Source organism: Hyla sarda, chromosome 6 (assembly GCF_029499605.1).
Source record: "Hyla sarda isolate aHylSar1 chromosome 6, aHylSar1.hap1, whole genome shotgun sequence".
Lineage (NCBI taxonomy): Eukaryota > Metazoa > Chordata > Amphibia > Anura > Hylidae > Hyla > Hyla sarda.
This window is the reverse complement of record NC_079194.1, coordinates 71,903,980-71,923,210: the sequence shown is the minus strand read 5'-3', so window position 1 is coordinate 71,923,210 and position 19,231 is coordinate 71,903,980. Positions and strand designations below refer to the sequence as shown.

General features: G+C 42.6%; 1 protein-coding gene across 1 annotated transcript; it reads right to left on the bottom strand.

Annotated features, from left to right (window-relative positions):
• Positions 1 to 1,649: 1,649 nt before the first annotated feature.
• KCTD17 (potassium channel tetramerization domain containing 17) lies at positions 1,650 to 19,231 on the bottom strand. Its single transcript, XM_056524116.1, has 6 exons — positions 18,611 to 19,231; positions 18,344 to 18,452; positions 14,120 to 14,205; positions 11,291 to 11,386; positions 7,291 to 7,416; positions 1,650 to 2,584 (listed from the first exon to the last, which is right to left on the bottom strand). The coding sequence occupies exons 1-6, from the start codon at positions 18,797 to 18,799 to the stop codon at positions 2,498 to 2,500; spliced, it is 693 nt and encodes a 230-aa protein (XP_056380091.1). The 5' UTR covers positions 18,800 to 19,231; the 3' UTR covers positions 1,650 to 2,497.

Genomic DNA, 19,231 nt, shown 5'->3' with positions numbered 1-19,231 from the left:
AGAGAACCAACCAAGGTGCTTCCAGCTGTTGCAAAATTTCAACTCTCAGCATGCCCGGACAGCCTTTGGCTGTCCGGGCATGGTGGGAGTTGTAGTTTTGCAACAACGGGAGGTAATCTGGTTGGGAAACACTGCCTTAGGAAAAGCCCTCAGTGCTTGTGATCCAAACCCCACATTGGTAGTCACTGCTGTACCTAGTACTGTAGCTCAATCGCGCTCACTTGACCCCTTCATTTAAGGGGGAAATATGAGATTAAAGGGGTTATTCAGGATTTAAAAAACATAGCTGATTTCTTCCAAAAACAGCTCCACTCTTGTCTTCAGGTTGTGTGTGGTATTGCAGCTCAGTTCCATTGCAGAGAATGAAGCCAAGTTGTAATACCATACACAAACTAAGGACAGGGGTGGCACTATTGTTGGAGAAAATTTGCTCTGTTCTTCTATTACTGGATAACCTCTTTAAAATACCCCTTTATAGGATCACTAAACCTAAATGACATAAGTTCATGTATAGAAAATGGCCATTTGTCAATGTTAGAATAGTTCAGGAATTATTCTAATACAATATGCTATTCTGGGTTCTGGGTTGGATTAACAGAATTTGACCATTCTGTGCCCATGTTGCTTAGAATAATGATTTAAAATGCTCAATCCTCTATTTGCCCAAGAGAAAAGCCATATAAAGGGGGTACTAAGGGTGTGTTCACATGGCAATATTTCTGTGTGGAATTCCGTGGAAGGATTCTGCAAATTGATTTGAATGGGATTCTGCAGTCCCAATTAGGAGAATTTCCATGGCAGCAATTCTGCCGCGGGAATTCTGCTTTTCGTATTCTGTCAAAATATAAAACTGGTGTTATATTTTGAGAAATTCTGCAGCAAAATCCCACTGACATCAATGGGGTTTGAATGTCAGCAAACATTTGTGTTTAGGTAACACAGAATTCAGTGGCAATTTTGGCGGAATTGCAGAAATTCTGCCATGCGAACATATCCTAACAGTGACTTGTGTTCCAAGCCAGGCATGCAAGTTAATGGCGGAAAAATGGCTGAATGTCGGTATTTTTTAGAAGATGCAAATATACCTACTGTATATCCATAAAATGCAAAAATATTCTTCATGATCAGAACTCATAAAAATAGATGACATTCAAATCTTCTAGGGAAATTAAATATACTGTATATCTAAGCTATGCTAATGTTTCATGTAGCATCAGTCATAAAAGCACTAATACACTAATAAACCTTATGACATAATAGTTTTGTATGTCTTAAATAGTCCTGATCAATACATAATATATTTACCCATCTGTAATAAATGAAAAAGGACAGAACATCGAATCGCCTAAAATAAGACATGTGCTTCAGGTCAGTGATTCTTCTATGGGAGTATACAATAGGAAATCAATTGCCTGTAGTGCAGTGTTTCCCAACCAGTGTGCCTCCAGCTGTTGCAAAACAACAACTCCCAGCATTCCCGGACAGCCTTTGGCTGTCCGGGCATGCTGGGAGTTGTAGTTTTGAAACAGCTGGAGGCGCACTGGTTGGGAAACAGTACTGTAGAGAGTGTTACCAGGTGTAATGTAGTACATAGCATGTATATTTTTTACATCCAAAAATACGTATAAATAAACAATAAGAGATTGGTGTGAAAAAGTCTGCTTTATTTGAGGTATTCATTAACAAAAATGAAGACTGTAGAGCAATGACCACTAAGGATAATGGGGGGTATGTATGAAGGATTTTACCCTGTTTTTTTGACTGATTTATCTCAAATTTCCTTTTATGTCACTTTTTGCGACAAACAATTGCGCCAAATGGTTTAGAACAAAATCACTGATTTCACTTTGTTAGTCGTGATTTCAGTTACAATCATTCTTTGGTCTGGAATTAATTTATTGCGACTTTTCGATTTGGCGCAAGTTTAGGCGCAAATACCTTCATTTAGGCGCAAATCTACACCATGAATAAAGTGACAGAGAAAATAGCTACAACAGTAGAATGTCCCAAAGTCAGATTTACTGCCTTGAATTCTGGGGTCTGCACCTTTTGTAGGGCTACATTTGTGCCAAAATTGCAAACTTGCGTACGACAATTGATAATTTTGGCGCAAATATGCTCCATTTGACGCAAAAAAAACATACATAAAATCACACATTGCTACACAATTATTGATACATGTCCCCCAATGTCTGGAAGCAAAAGGGAGAGAGATGAAAATGCAAGTGTGAAGATGGGAACACAAAAAGTGATTCCTAGATGGGTGGTCAGTCAGGTGCTACGGGCCTAGGCCGAAGGGGTAAGTTGGCAAAAGTTACCGAAAATAGGAATGGATCCCACAAGGGAGAAAAAGGGACGTTCTGTGTTTAGTGGAAATAATGGAAGGGAAGCCAACATTACAAGTATAAAAGATACAAGACTGCATAGACGTTATGGAGGAGATGAGGATGCGTGTAACGTAAGGTATTAGATGTCTATGTGGGGAAACTCACTGGAGTCAATGCCTGCTTTCTCTGTCCCTCTCCTGGAACACAATATATTCAGGGTCTAACACGTCCTCTTCATCCTGTTCAGCATCAAAAGTCTGTGATGAGAAGAAAAAAACAGGTAAAAAACAAAAAACTAACATAACAAATTCAACAAATGGAGGAGTGGGCGGCCCATCTATAGGGTCATGTGGCCCACTTCCGAACAAACATTGCTTGGTTGAGTTTTTAAGCAGCAAATATCTACAGAACCCTTAGGTATGAGTAGAGCCCCCCCTCTTGGTCTTCTGTGTTTTTTTTTTTCTTACTCAATTTTTATTTCTAAAGTGGAAGTCTGGACAAAAAATAAAAGTTTTTAAATTGACTGGCGCCAGAAAGTTATACTGATTTATAAATGACTTCTGTTTTAAAAAATCTTAATCCTTCCAGTACTTTTCAGCTGCTGTATGCGCCACAGGAAGTTGTGTAGTTCTTTCCAGTTGGACCACAGTGCTCTTTGCTGCCACCTCTGTCTGTGTCAGGAAATGTACAGAATAGGAGCAAATACCCATAGAAAACCTCTCCTGCTCTGGACACAGACAGAGGTGTCAGCAGAGATATCTGTGGTCAGACTGGAAAGAACTACACAACTTCCTCTGGAGCATACAGCAGCTTATAAGTACTGGAAAGATTACGATTTTTAAATTGAATAAAATTACATATCTGTATCATTTTCTAGCACCCGTTGATTTGAAAAATCAGGTGTAGCATGCAATATGCGCCAAATACACTCCATATCTGCCATGTGAATCCAGCCTACCCTTACTTTTCAATGATTGGTGCACAAGATATTAAAGCAAAACCACATCCACCTTCTCCTACAACAGTGATTCTCAACAGGGTGGCTCCAGCTGTAGCAAAACTACAACTCTCAGCAGGCCCAGACAGCGTTTGGCTGGTTGGGAAACACTGTTCTAAAACCATGCAGCATCATCAGTATATTACTATCTGTAATCTATAGTTTTACCTAAAACTGCAGGTAAGTCTTTTGAACTTTCCTAAGTCAAATTTGTTAAAGAATAAATTATTTAGCGCTAAATATTTACTGAGAAATTCATTGCTGCAACAACTATGGCCGACATTTATCAATGAGTTTACACCTTTTTTTCTCCGTACAAAAGGCGCTATTTTGGCGCACTGTGTGTTATTTTGCGCCTTTTGGTGGTAGAATATTTTAGTCATTCCAGATGTTTTGGAGTAGCAGTACATGCTTTTCAATTCAGCGTATGCCGTGGACTGAAATTTATGAACTGCACCTTTTTGTAAAAAGGCGCAAAAAAGGCGCAAAGCCACTGAAAAGTCTAAAACTACACCATCCCAGACCTGGCGTAGCTTTTTGGTGTATGTGAAGAGAGAAATTTCAGAAAATGTTTACCTGCACAAAATTTATCAAATGCTCTGTGAACATTAAATAAATTTGGTGCTCCTACACATTATCAGCACACAAAAAAAGGGTGTAAAAAATGCTTCACTTACACCTACAATGATAAATGTGGGCCAATATGTTTTAAATACATTTTGCAATACACAACCCATATGAAGCATTGATCCTTTTTTTATTTTCATATTTTAGGTGGCATTATGCGGTGACAATTTGAAAGTAAAATCAAAGTTAATTAGAGGGGTATTCCCATATCATAAGGCAGAGGTCCCCAACCCAGTCCTCAAGACCCACCAACAGGCAGGATTTTAATTTTTCCCTGTTCTATTCCAATGGAGTAACGGGGGGGGGGGGGGGGGTAAAAACACAAAACGGAGTGTTGGTGGGCCTTGAGGACCTTGGGGACCACTTTCATAATGTGATGGAATAGCATTGCAAGGACATGCCATTACTTCTGTGGGGGTCTGATCTGTTGGACCCCCACTGATCTTAAAGAGAACCTGTCATTTGCAAAAAAAAAACCTTTTTAAATAAAGTAGATGATAACATCATATGTACATTTGAAATATACATAGGTTATTTTTTTTATACATTTTGGGAGAAAAAAGGCTGTCTTGTACAAGAGACAAAATACAGGAAGCGTGGGTGGGACAAGCAGAGCTCTGTACACTGAGGACAAGCAGGGCTCTGTACACTGAGGACAAGCAGGGCTCTGTACACTGAGGACAAGCAGGGCTCTGCACTGAGGACAATCAGGGCTCTGTGCACAAAGGACAAGCAGGGCTCTGTACACTGAGGACAAGCAGGGCTCTGTACACTGAGGACAAGCAGGGCTCTGTACACTGAGAACAAGCAGGGCTCTGTACACTGAGGACAAGCAGGGCTCTGTGCACTGAGGACAAGCAGGGATCTGTGCACTGAGGACAAGCAGGGCTCTGTGCAGTGAGGACAAGCAGGGATCTATGCAGTGAGGACAAGCAGGGCTCTGTACACTGAGGACAAGCAGGGCTTTGTATACTGAGAACAAGCAGGGCTCTGTACATTGAGGACAAGCAGGACAATGTGCACTGAGGACAAGCAGGGCTCTGTACATTGAGGACAAGCAGGACTTTTGTAAATTGAGAACTAGGAAGGATCTGTGCACTGAGGACAAGCAGGGCTCTGTACATTGAGGACAAGCAGGGCTTTGTATATTGAGAACTAGAAGGAATCTGTGCACTGAGGACAAGCAGGGCTCTGTACATTGAGGACAAGCAGGGCTCTGTATACTGAGAACAAGCTGGGATCTGTACACTAAGGGTAAGCAGGGCTCTGTAGACTGAGAACAAGTAGGGATCTGTACACTGAGGACAAGCAGGGATCTATGCAGTTAGGACAAGCAGGGCTCTGTACAATGAGAACAAGCAGGGCTCTGTGCACAAAGGACAAGCACGGATCTATGCAGTGAGGACAAGCAGGGCTCTGTATACTGAGAACAAGCAATGAGGACAAGCAGGACTTTGTATTCTAAGAACAAGCAGGGTTCTGTACATTGAGGACAAGCAGGACTATGTGCACTGAGGACAAGCAGGGCTCTGTATACTGAGAACAAGCAGGGATCTGTGCACTGAGGACAAGCAGGGCTCTGCGCACCGAGGACAAGCAGGGCTCTGCACACCGAGGACAAGCAGGGCTCTGTGCAGTGAGGACAAGCAGGGCTCTGTGCAGTGAGGACGAGCTGGGCTTTGTGCAGTGAGGACAAGCAGGGCTCTGTGCAGTGAGGACAAGCAGGGCTCTGTGCAGTGAGGACAAGCTGGGCTCTGTGCAGTGAGGACAAGCAGGGTTCTGTGCAGTGAAGACAAGCAGGGATCTGTGCAGTGAGGACAAGCAGGGATCTGTGCAGTGAGGACAAGCAGGGCTCTGTGCACTGAGGACAAGCAGGACTCTGTGCACTGAGGACAAGCAGGGCTCTGTGCACTGAGGACAAGCAGGGCTCTGCACTGAGGACAAGCAGGGCTCTGTGCACTGAGGACAAGCAGGACTGTGTCAACTGAGGACAAGCAGGGCTCTGTGCACTAAGGACAAGCAGGGCTCTGTACAATGAGGAAAAGCAGGACTTTGTATACTAAGAACAAGCAGGGAGCTATGCACTGAGAACAAGCAGGTCTCTGTACACTGAGGACAAGAAGGGCTCTGTACATTGAGGACAAGCAGGGATCTGTGCATCGAGGACAAGCAGGGCTCTGTACACTGAGGACAAGCAGGGCTCGTTGCATTGAGGACAGGCCGGGCTCTATATACTGAGGACAAGCAGGGCTATGTACACTGAGGACAAGCAGGGCTCTGCACTGAAGACAAGCAGGGCTCTGCACTGAAGACAAGCAGGGCTCTGTACACTGGGGACAAGCAGGGTTCTGTTCACTGAGTACAAGCAGGCATGTGGGCACTAAGGACAAGGGCTCTGTGCACAAAGGACAAGCAGTGATCTATGCAGTGAGGACAGGCAGGGCTCTGTATACTGAGAACAAGCAGGGATCTGTACACTAAGGGTAAGCAGGGCTCTGTACACTGAGGACAAGCAGGGCTCTGTACACTGAGGACAAGCAGGGATCTATGCAGTGAGGACAAGCAGGGCTCTGTACATTGAGAACAAGCAGGGAACAGTGCACAAAGGACAAGCAGGGATCTATGCAGTGAGGACAAGCAGGGCTCTGTATACTGAGAACAAGCACTGAGGACAAGCAGGGCTTTGTATACTAAGAACAAGCAGGGCTCTGTACACTGAGGACAAGCAGGACTCTGTGCACTGAGGACAAGCAGGGCTCTGTATACTGAGAACAAGCAGGGATCTGTGCACAGAGGACAAGCAGGGCTCTGTGCAGAGGACAAGCAGGGCTCTGTGCAGTGAGGACGAGCTGGGCTCTGTGCAGTGAGGACAAGCAGGGCTCTGTGCAGTGAGGACAAGCAGGGCTCTGTGCACTGAGGACAAGCAGGGCTCTGTATACTGAGGACAAGCAGGGCTCTGTACGCTGTGGACAATCAGGGGTCTGTACACTGAGGACAAGCAGGGCTGTGTGCACTGAGGCTCTATGATGCGCCCCTTGCTCACACAGCAGGCTGAATGACAAACCAGGAGGCTATTTAGAGCCCTATTTTCCTGCCCTCACTTCCTCTATTTTTTCTCTGCACAGAGACACACAGGCAATAGCTGTACGGATAATACACCTTTAGTTTATGGCTTGATATGGATGCAGCTCCTTGGCAGCTATAATTGTAGGCTAATAGGGTATACATTGTTAGCCTTGAGCTTTACCATAGGAATACCTTTAAAAAAATAACTCAATAGCACCCTGGCTATGTGACAGGAACCAATGTGAACCATGCAGCCATTATTACAGTGTGTACCTGGGCTGTACTGCAGGCCTCGCTTCCACATATTTTCAGCTTGCTCTGGAGCTCTCTTGATACCACACAGAGGAATTCCGGTTGTCCTTCACTACTGTAACTGTATGGAGACCCCACATTTACCAGCTGTAAAAAAGGAAGAGTGTCACACCAACGTTAATGCATCATAACGTACCCTAAGCACCACATGGACATTTTTAAGTAAAAATTCTACCTTGACTAACGTTGACTTTGTATTTGGAAAATAGAAAACATAGGAGAACATTTAGGAAGGCGTGGCCAATGTAGATCGATATTCTGTGTTCTCATTTACTATACCACTTTGCGCTGGCGCACATGCTATTTGTGCAATGTGCTCATTGGCAAACTGGGTGTGGTTTCACCAGCATTTAGTTTTCTTTTCAAAACTAATATATATCAGTATAGGCATTTTTTTTTAATTAAGGCTAGGTTCACACTACGGAATTTCAGCCTGCAATTTTGCTTTGAAATTGCAGGCAGAAATTCCGCTTAGTAAAATGTATAGTAGTATAGTGAATGGTTTTCCGTTCACAAATTCACACTTCGGAATTTGTGAAGCAGAATTTGTGAACGGAAAATCCGCTTGAAAATTTCTGTCTGAAAAATGGTGTTGCTCATTCTTCAGGCGGAAATACTCACGGAACACATTGCAGTCTATTGGAGACTGCAATGTCCGCGTGGTCCTAATTTTCTGCCCGGAGATTCCGCAATGTGAACTTAGCCTAAGAATTTTACCTCCTATTTTACCTTCTCTTCCTACAAGTCATGTGATTATTTCAACTTCTATTGAAAAATAGGGGAAAAGAAATACACCAACATACATTCAGACATGGCATTTTCTTTTTAAGCTATATAAGAAGTCTATAGGTAGAATATAGAAGTCCGCCAGTAGGAATTTCATGAAAAAAATGTCATACCCAGAACATGCTGCACCACTTTTTTTTTTCTAAAAAATAGCTTTTTAGTACAAAAGTGCTATGTCTGTTTCCAGCCTCAAGTGGCACCCGGATGTATGCCAGTGTTTCCCAACCAGGGTGCCTCCATCAGTCATCACTTTGTTGGACAGATTACCCGATCAAGCCAATCCCATAAGACAAGGTGATGTCCTATACAAGGCTGGAGAATTGGATAATCACTCCCTAAGGAACTGCAGTGTATATAATAGAAGCTCTTTACTGTTCAGAAAGAAGCTCTGCAGCAGCTGTGCAGTACATCATAAGGAATAGGAAATTATTAAGAAAACCAGAAGTCACCTCAGAGTTCCATGACGTATATACATGCACTAGACCTGCCACTTTTCTAAGTTTTTTGGATCTCCTTTTTATATTATTATAATTGACGGCCAGCAGTGCATTATCCCATGAATAAAGATAAGAAGAATCAGTAAAAAACTGAGACTAACGGTATATTAGAATTGTGTATAACTTTTCACTACACATTCTATAAATATAAAAAGAAAAATTATAAAACTGGACTGCAGATAGATTAGTAGCAAATGACCTTGTAGATGATGGATGACAATCATGTAAAATATTTTAGCCTTCTATGTCATAACAGATCTTTTAATGCACCATAGACGACGACCCCCCCCCCCCCCCCCCCAAATAAAAAAAAAAAAAAAAACTTTGGATCTTATTGAGGGTGCATTTTCATGCTGAGTAATTCAAGAAGAATTTACTCGAGTAATTCTTCTTGAATTCTCTGCTCCAAATTAATTTACATCTCCTCTGCCATTGACTGTAATGTTTTTTCCGCTGTCCTGTTCACACTGCGGAAATTCTGCTAGCGGAATTCTGACGCTGAATTCCGTTCCGCTTGAAGAAAGAACATGTTCATTCTTCAAGCGGAATCCGCTAGCAGAAATCAATAGAAGTCAATGGTAAAAAAAATTTCCTCCCAACACCGTTTTTGCGCGGAATTTGCGCGGAAATGGCTGAAAAAACCTTCACTTCTTTCTCCCCCATTTCCATGCGCAATTACGAGCGAATTTCGTGCAAATTCTGCGCAAATTTCGCATGAAAATAATTTTTTATTCGTACGTACATTTTTCAGCGTGAATTCCTCTTGATTTGCTCAGTGTGAACGCACCCTCAAAGAGAAAAAAAAGCCTGACTGTAAGACTACTTTATGGAACTTTACGAGAATCAAAAGATACTGGGGGAGATTTATCAAAACCTGTCCAGAGGAAAAGTGGCCCAGTTGCCCATAGCAACCAATCAGCTCGCTTCTTTCATTTTTAACAAGGCCTCTGCAAAATGAAAGAAGCGATCTGATTGGTTGCTATGGGCAACTGGGCCACTTTCCTTTTGCACTGGTTTTGATAAATCTCCCCCACTGTTTTTGCCATAATACTTTGTTTAATTAGTGCAGCATTGATTCCTATTCAATCCCTTTCATTTTATGTCCATTCCCATTGTTTCACTTTACCAGAGCTCGTTGGCTGAGTTGATTGGTTGTTGTAGGCCATTCTCCCTATTTATTGTCCATTCCCCTCCATTTTATGTTCATTCCCCCATTTCATGTCCATTCCCATTCTCCCTATTTCCTGTCCAATCCTGTAATTTCATGTCCATTCCTCCCAATTTCATATCCAATCCCCTCCATTTCATGTTCAATCCCCCCATTTCATGCCCCTTACCCTTATTCCATGCCCCCATTTCATGGCCATTCCCCTCATTCTATGTACATTACCTTTCCCCCATTTCATGTCCATTCTCCCCATTTCATATGAAATCCCATCAATTTCCTGTAAAATACTCCCCATTTCATGTCCATTCCCTTCAGATATGAAATGGGAAGGAATTAAAAGGGGTATTCTGGTGGAAAACTTTTTTTTTTTTTTTATGAACTGGTGCCAGAAAGTTAAATAGATTTGTAAATGACTTCTATTAAAACATCTTAATCCATTCAGTACTTTTTAACAGCTGTATGCTACAGAGGAATTTCTTTACTTTTTGAATTTCTATTTTGTTTTGTCCACAGTGCTCTCTGCTGACACCTTGGTCTGTGTCAGGAACTGTCCAGAGTAGCATAGGTTTGCTATGGGGATTTTCTCCTGCTCTGGACAGTTCCTGATACGTGCATCAGGTGTCAGCAGAGAGCACTATGGACAACACAAAAAATAAATTAAAAAAATAAAGATTTTCTTCTGTAGCATACAGCTGCTAAAAAGTTCTGAAAGGATTAAGATATTTTCATAGAAGTCATTTACAAATCTGTTTAACTTTCTGGCACCAGTTCATTTAAAAGAAAAGTTTTCCACCAGAGTACCCCTTTAACTTAATTTAATGTAAAATATATACCAGGACTGGACTCGGCAAATAAGTCAGAATCCAGGGTTCTTGGAGCTACTCTGCGGCATTCTTTTTTCCCATGCATCGCCGCTGCATTTACCACAGAGCACTGGGAGGAAGTGACTTCATCAAGTGAAAGAACACTTCCTCCGAGCACCAGGCACTACGGTGAGGTAGTGGACACGCAGAGGAGCTGGGCCAGGCTGCCACAAGGCAAGGTACCGTAATAATGTTTGCCGCCGCCGCCGCATAAATGAAGTTATCGCGAGCAGACAATATTTTGATTTGTATTAGCGAAATACTGTGCAGCCCTAACGCCCAATTCTAAAACAACTTCGATTATAAGACTTTTTTTTTTTTAGGAGTTTTTTTCTAAAAAAAAAAAAACCTTGTCTTATAATCGAGCAAATATGTCTTTAACACGATGTTTTGTTCCTAGGTTGTAAACATGCGGTGCCTATACCCAAGGCGATCATGCCAAACCTCTAGGGGTACTGACAATGTGCCCGTACTTTTTATAGGCAGCACAGTGTATGATCAGAGCCTTGAGGGTATTTGGGTGTCATATATAGAATGTTTTTATATTCAATGCATATACAGTATTATAGAAGGATGAAAGCAAATATATTTCCATGTTGTTCCTTTACATGTATTCTTTAGTTGAGTTATGAGAGGTTGGCCTTTACCTGCTCAAATTTCCAGCTGTCGGACATAGTAGAGACCATCTGAGCCAACTCTGCCTCTTGACATTGTAACACCCGGTAGACATGTTTCTGTTGGGACTGAGAAGAAAATATGAGGCTATTAAAGTCAACTAAGAGTTATATCCACCATAACCACTATAATGCTTTGCAAACATAAAGAACATTTTTCACAGAAGTTATTTTGGTCATCTTGCACTACACTGTATACATCATGCAACTATTGCTTTTGTTGCTGCAAACATAAGCAATAGTTGCAATACTTGCATCAAATAGCAACAAAAGCAATAGTTGCATGATTTAGAAGGTATTGGAATCCTATCATAATTTTATAAAGACTAAGAACATGTCAGGTCATTGAAAAAAAAAAAGGGCACTCACCCTTAAAAGGTCACTTTTATTTGTTCAAATTTGCTCTCCTAGCGAGGGAACAAGACGAACACCGGCGGTGTTCGTCTTGTTCCCTCGCCAGGGGAGCGATTTTTAATATGAAGAAATAAAAGGGACCTTTTAAGAGTGAGTGCCCATTTTTTCTACCTGGTATTGCTTAGCATGGATTCTGTTGGACTATATTGGATGTAAGCACCACCCCATGTGTTTTATTGCCCGACTTGTTCACACTTGAGCAATAACAGTAGTGCCACTTGCTAATTTCTATTTGCCTAGTGTTTTTTTTTTTTTTTTTTTTACAAACATAATGATGCATTTTCCCTGTGAAATGTATCAGTACTGTCCGATGGTTTATATACCATAAACCAGTGATAGGAAAGGTATGGTGGCTATACAGTGTTTGATTACTTGGCAACAGAAGCAGGTGACTCTAACCTTTCTTTTAAAAGGGTTTTCCACAGAAATACAAGGCCTTATGCAGTCACGCATAAGAAAAAATAAAGTTATGACTCCTGGAATTTTTAGTTTATTAGGGTTTAGTGGTGCCTGATATTAGTTTAGAGTTTAGGGAAAATGTAGGGAAAGATTAGGGAGAGTTAGTTAGGGCCGGTTCCTGTCTTTATTCAGTCACCTTCTGTTTTATTCCTTGCTGTCATCATTATTATTCATTTGTCTTATTGTCCTAATCATCATCTCCAGTATTAGTCATCAAATAGGGAGTCGCCATCTCTTTCTGTTATTGTCTCATATTGATGTGGGCTTGGATGCTTTTTTTCTTGCAACTGCTTATTGGTCATTTTTTTTGGTTCTACTGTATGTTTGGGGGTTATCATTGTATTGGCTCTTGGACAGAAAATAAATTGTCAATTTTTTTCTGTATTTCTGGGGTGATTTAACCAGATATTTAATAAAGAAGAGAGGCTATTAGGCACCTAGGACACCTTATCTCAAGGGTACACTACAGAGCAAGATAGGAAATAAAAAGCATAATTAATTCTTTATTACATGTAACATGTTTATTTTATTATCTATATATTATAAATGTACAGTCGACTGCATGTTTTTCCCATATCTAGTCTTATATGACTTATTTTGCAGTTTCCTGCCCTCGTCTTAGTCCGACGCTGTTATTTTGCTGCATATAAGAGCAGGATGTTTTGGATTGTTCAGTGAACTGCGTAATTTGTTCCCTATGATTTATTCAGATACCACCAGCTGCTCTGTGCCAGTCACAAGGATACACAGTTTACCTGAACTGTAAGATGACATGCAGCGCCTGGGGTGTGGGCACCCCCATTATCTATATTAAATCCATCATAGACTCATTTACTAAGTAAATGACTGATATATTTTGTCAAGCACTGGATAGTTCTTTAACAATAAACCAACATAGTGATAATAAATATGGACCTTCTATATAAAGTGAGAGCTGGATGTGGTTACACGATATCACCCAAAAATAAATATACCGTATATACTCGAGTATAAGCCGAGTTTTTCAGCACGATTTTTCGTGCTGAAAACACCCCCCTCGGCTTATTCTCGAGTGAACTCTCCGCCCTCAGTGGTCTTCCACCTGCGGACCACCAGATGTTTCAAAACTACAACTCCCAGCAAGCCTGGGCAGCCATCGGCTGACCGGGCTTGCTGGGAGTTGTAGTTTTGAAACCTCTGGAGGTCCACAAGTTGAAGACCACTGCGGCCTTCGACATCATCCAGCCCCCGAATTCAGTATGGACCCAGAATCAGACCAACCTACTTTCCTTTTAAAAAGGTCCTATTCTATGACTTTAGCATCAGTTTTCTTTATCCAAAGCATTAGCTGGTAGTGCTGCATGTAAGAGCACCCTAAGTTTAAGTCTCTAGTCCAAAAGTAGAAATTTGAGTTCATGGATAAAATTTAAAGGGGTACTCCGGTGCTTAGACATCTTATCCCCTATCCAAAGCATAGGGGATAAGATGCCTGATCGCGGGAGTCCCGCCGCTGGGGACCCCTGGGATCTTGCACGCGGCACCCCGTTTGTAATCAGTCCTTGGAGCGTGTTCGCTCTGGGTCTGATTACCGGCGGCCACACGGCCGGCCGTGTGTGACGTCACGCCTCCGCTCCGTGTGACATCACGCTCCGCCCCTCAATGCAAGCCTTGAGGCTTGCATTGAGGGGGGAGCGTGACGTCACACGGGGGCGTAGGCGTGACATCACACGCCGCCGGCCGTGTGGTCGCCGGTAATCAGACCCGGAGCGAACACGCTCCGGGGACTGATTACTAAAGGGGTGCCACGTGCAAGATCACGGGGGTCCCTAGCGGCGGGACTCCCGTGAACAGGCATCTTATCCCCTATCCTTTGGATAGGGGATAAGATGTTTAAGCACCGGAGAACCCCTTTAAGTGCAAATATGGTGTTTTTGTGTTACTCTGAATTACCTTATTGACTTCGGCCTCCTTTATTTTCTCATGAATTATTTTGACCAACGAAGCAATGTTGTAGAACTCAGCTTCTTCTAACACTCCTGCAATTTAGTACCGTAAGGAAGAGATACAAGTCCAAATGAAGATTTAATAATGAAAAGGAAATGTAAATATGTATGTTTTTTAATTTCAGGAAACCTCCAAACCCCTCCAATATGCCACCATTTTAAGAAGGCTACCCCCTTATCCAGACCAGATTTTGTGTGAGGGATTTTACGTCCATCATACATCATGCATAGATAAGACCACTTTTTTAATGCAGTTTTGAGTGTCTTCTCAAATAAGTTTCACTATATTGAGTTCCCCTGCAAAAAAGTAAATGCAGACTATAAAAGTTCAAATAATGGATTCTTTTCATTTTCCTACTTCACAAGACAGAGACACAAAATGCTTCATAGTAACAAATCTCAGACAAGGACAAGAAGCTTAATGGTCACCATTCTGTTTAGATGACAATAGAATTTAGAGGCAAAGTCAACACCCTTAACTCTTTGTCATGTTTCTCAAACCATTGCTGTGTAATTTTTGCAGTGTGGCCGGGGCATTAGTACATACACACTCTACTGGGAACCTTCCAGTAGTGAGGAAAGAGCTTGCTCTGGTCCAGCCTCTCTACAAAGAGGAATAGGAGGAGTGTGGAGGATGGAGAGTTCCCTGTGAGTGTGTCTGTGGAGTCCAAAACAGCTTTGGGCAGTACCAGCGCCTGCAAAAAAATACAGTCCAGAACACTAGTTATACCTAGTCTTCATCTGAGAGCAATAAAAAGAGAGGAAGGTGGAGAAATCTACACAATGGTGATAAATTGCATAAGGGCCCCATAGCAGCACAATAGGACTGAATTGGGCTCCCAGCATGTCCTGTTACCATGTGGCTACCGAGACATGGCCCATAAGACCTGTACCCCGTTATTGGGATTGCAGTGGATGTGAGACAAGTGGATATAGCTCTCACATCTATGATCAACAATGTTCTGTAAATGCAGCTGTGACCTGTCTCCAGTGGTGTTTCCAGCATTCAAATTTAGGGGGGGCACATGGGGGGCCAGTGACAAAAGTGGGGGGGCAATTTTAAAACGTGTGTATGTGTATATATATATATATATATATATATATATATATATATATATATATACACACACACACACACATATTTATATATATATATATATATATATATATATATATATATATATATAAACACAATGATTTTTTTCCGTTTTTGCCATAGATTTTTGGGTAAATGACTGATGTCATTATAAAGTAGAATTGGTGGTGCAAAAAATAAGCCATCATATGGACTTTTAGGTGCAAAATTGAAAGGGTTATGATTTTTAAAAGGTAAGGAGGAAAAAACAAAAGTACAAAAACGGAAAAACGCTCGGACCTTAAGGCGTTAAAACTTTTGGACACTACCATCAACTTTGATAGCGGCATCTAAAGTGTTAATGTCAGACATCAGCCTGATTGGTGATGTCTGGCATTAGCCGAGGGTTCTAGCTAATGATTTATACAACACAGTGGGAGCAGGCACTGTGCGTACACATACGCCTTGTGTCCTTAGGGCTCATTTACACGGATGGAACCCCAGCATATTTTACGCTGCGGATCCCCCGACAATGCACCCTACAGTGCTGCCTCCATCTGTGCCTGCTCATAACGGCAATCCACCACTACGAGCAGACACGCTGTGATGTGTATACTCGCACACATCGCGGCTGCTCTCGGCCTAGTTCAGAGAGCAGGAGCGGCCATGATGTGTGCGAGTATACACATCAAAGCGTGTCTGCTCGTAGTGAAGGATTGCCATTATGATCAGGCACAGATAGAGGCAGCACTGTCGGTGGATCTGCAGCGTAAAATACAATGCGGATCCACCCCTGAATGAGCCCTTAGGATACGCTCACACGTACAGGATCTGCTGCATATTTTCTGCAGCTGATTTTGCTACCTATTGAAGCTAATGGGTTGCAAAATCAGCTGCACAAAATATGCAGCAAAAATATGCAGCAGATCCTGTACATGTGAATGTACCCTTGAGGGGTTAATGAGGGGTTAATGTGTTCACATGTTGTCCTTCCAGAGGGGTCACTTTCCCTCCTCCAGTGTCCACAGGTCTCCCACAGGACACATTACCAGAACAATTTATAGAAAAATCGCGGCAAAAATTGAGCTGTTTTACTGCGATTTACGAAAAATCACGATAAAAGCGCGCAATTTTTGCCGCAATTTTTCCCAAAAATTGTTGTGATAAAGTGACCCCTCTGGACTGCTACTATACACATTACTCAGCCCCGGGTTATACTGCTGATCAGGGGGGAGAGAGGCAGGACACGGGACATCACTCACCTAACATGAAGCGGCCGCTCTGCTGTGTGACCTGTCAGCTCTCTGCCCGTTCTCTCCTGTGCTGGGGGCGGAGCCATCAATGTATCGGGACATCCCTATTTATTTTAAACTGGGGGGGGGCCCAAGGGGGGGCACGGACTGATCTAGGGGGGGCCATGGCCCCCTCTGGTCCCCCCCTAGCGACGCCACTGCCTGTCTCATTATGCTGAATTGTTCAGTGAAGAAACTGCAGGTTTCTTTAAGTTTACCCCTGTGTCTGGCATCATCATAGCACACAACTACCAAGGAAACCCTGGAACAATTAACAGCTTTAAAACAGGATTAGATACATTCCTGGAACAAAATAACATTAATGCTTATGAAGAAATATAAAATCCCATCCCTTCCCCAATATCCCGCCACACCCCTACCCCTTAATTCCCTGGTTGAACTTGATGGACATATGTCTTTTTTCGACCGTACTAACTATGTAACGATGTAACTATGTAACTATGTAACCCCTAAATTTCAGCACTTCCCCACAGGGTGTACCACAGGGCAACTACAAGTAACTCCATCCTAGTGCAACCACCCTTTCACTGTGCAAGCCCAAAAAGGATGAAGAACCAATGTGGAAGTCCTCAAGCAATAGTAGAGACACACACCATGACAGGTATTAGGACAACATGCTTCAAACATCCCAAAGGCCTCCTCCCAAAAGGCCATCTTCACTTCCATGTAAAATAATCCACATGCTTCCTGCACTTATATATATTCTCAGCCTTGCCCCACTGCCAGCAATACAGAACTGGACAAGGGTTCTGGGCAGATCAACTTTATTGTGGTTGCTGGGAAGTTTATTCTATATTAATTGGTAGGCATCTTTATATGCCAAGGCAATGGTTATAGTGCCACCTGTAAATTCTTCTTTAGCATATCCTAATCTACTTCCATTATATGACAGTATACCATTTTCTGAACATATATTTAAAACCAATAACATTCATGCCAAGCAGTAAATTGTACAGTATTTGAGCACTACAACGTCCTTATCAATACATTTTCAGTAAATATAAAGAATCTGTAACAGATATAGCAAAAATAAGTTACTTGTTAATAAAAGTGTGGTAGCGGGGTGTAACGAGGGCAGATGTTGTTACCCTAGGGGCAGATGGCATTAACCCCTTGTATTCATGACGCCAGGATGTGGTTTAGCCTAAAACCACCCGAAGGTATACAGCTGGATCCTGGGCTAGGCACGGGGACAATAAAGACTCTGACTCCAAGTTATGGACAACGGTAGCTTTACTGAGGGTAGACAGTTGATAACGTATATACAGTTCAGCCAGGGCACAATGAGGTGACCAGTGATGCAGAGACCTTAAAGGCTTGCTGGGACTTGTTGTAGGACTGGAAAATTGAATGCAGACCACGCTGACTTGACAGATGACAGGGACTGACTTTATTTGACTCATAAAGCTGTGACTTTAGTTTACTTGAGTTGATGGTGGCTGCAGGACTTGACTTTGAGGTCTCCAACACTCTGGACACACACACTAAGCGACTGCACTGGATCTCAGCAGGAAGCAAGAGCTCTAAGCTCCAAGAGAGGGAAGCTCCACCCAGGGCTTATATGGGGGAAACTATAGGGAGCCCATAGGTCACTCTTGGGATCACCAGGTCACTGGTACCTCCTGGGTAACAATCACATGACATAACTCTTACAGCACATTTTAGAATACAGTACACTGCAGAACATATGTACAAGGGGAAAACGGGGTGCAAGAGGCCCTAAGGACACTGAAGGAGGCTACCTGACAGGGCAGAAAGGGTACTGGGCAACAAAAGACTTTACCTTCAATAGATACGTTCTTGTCTATTACCAGTTTACCATATCGCAAGTATCGTAAGATTGCACCAAAGTACGATGGGTCCCGGTCAATAAGAAATGCCCCAGTCTCATCCTAAAAACATTTTAGAGAAAAAGATAAAGTAAAAAAAAAAAAAGTCACTGACTATAATACAGAAGTGGAACTGCGAGGGTAATGTTAACAATATGATGAGATGAGAATGAACAGATGGTGGAAGTGATAAAGAAGGAGATGTAGTCTCTGTCTCTCACCGTCTCAGACAACAACTGGGACTCCTGGCAGAGCCGGCAAAGAAAAGAGTTGGGTTCCTGGCACAGAGTCTGTTTTGTTGTAAGGAACACTGTGCCTCCCACATTCAGACGCACCCACTTTCCTCCATCGTACGCAGTTCTCTGTGTGACAAGGTCATCGGGAACCTCAGGTGGTGGCCGCTCCATCATCTTCTCTCATTTACTTGTGTCATGCACCAGTCTTGGATATTTTGCACAGCCCAAATTTTTTTTGCAGAGCAGGAGTTATATTCAGATAAATACGGTAATCCCAGTTCCTACAAAACTCTGTGCCCCTGTATGATTCAGGCGCAGCTATCACTGATGGTCATGATTTGCTCCTCGGTCAGACAAGACGTCTACTAATTATTCCTTAATGGGGAATTGTTTTCCACTCCAGTCCTGCTTCGCTCCTTTTTCCACCGCCGCTCTCATCACCACACCCTCTCCCCTGGGATAGGTTGCCACCACAGGTGTGCTTTGCTCAGATACCTATCTCATTGACTCTCTCGGTCCCATCTGTCATTGGATCATGTTTCTCGCTCCCACAACAAGCTGTCAGCAGCAACTCTTCCAGTCTTATTCCGTGATTTTTTTTTTTTT

Excerpts from the sequence above, each read along its gene's own strand:
- KCTD17 (XM_056524116.1), bottom strand. The coding sequence starts at position 18,799 with ATGATGGAGCGGCCACCACCTGAGGTTCCCGATGACCTTGTCACACAG. Across the intron at positions 18,453-18,610 it reads CCCAGTTGTTGTCTGAGACG|GATGAGACTGGGGCATTTCT; the intron begins GTGAGAGACAGA and ends AAATGTTTTTAG. Across the intron at positions 11,387-14,119 it reads AGGAGGCCGAAGTCAATAAG|TCCCAACAGAAACATGTCTA; the intron begins GTAATTCAGAGT and ends TTTTCTTCTCAG.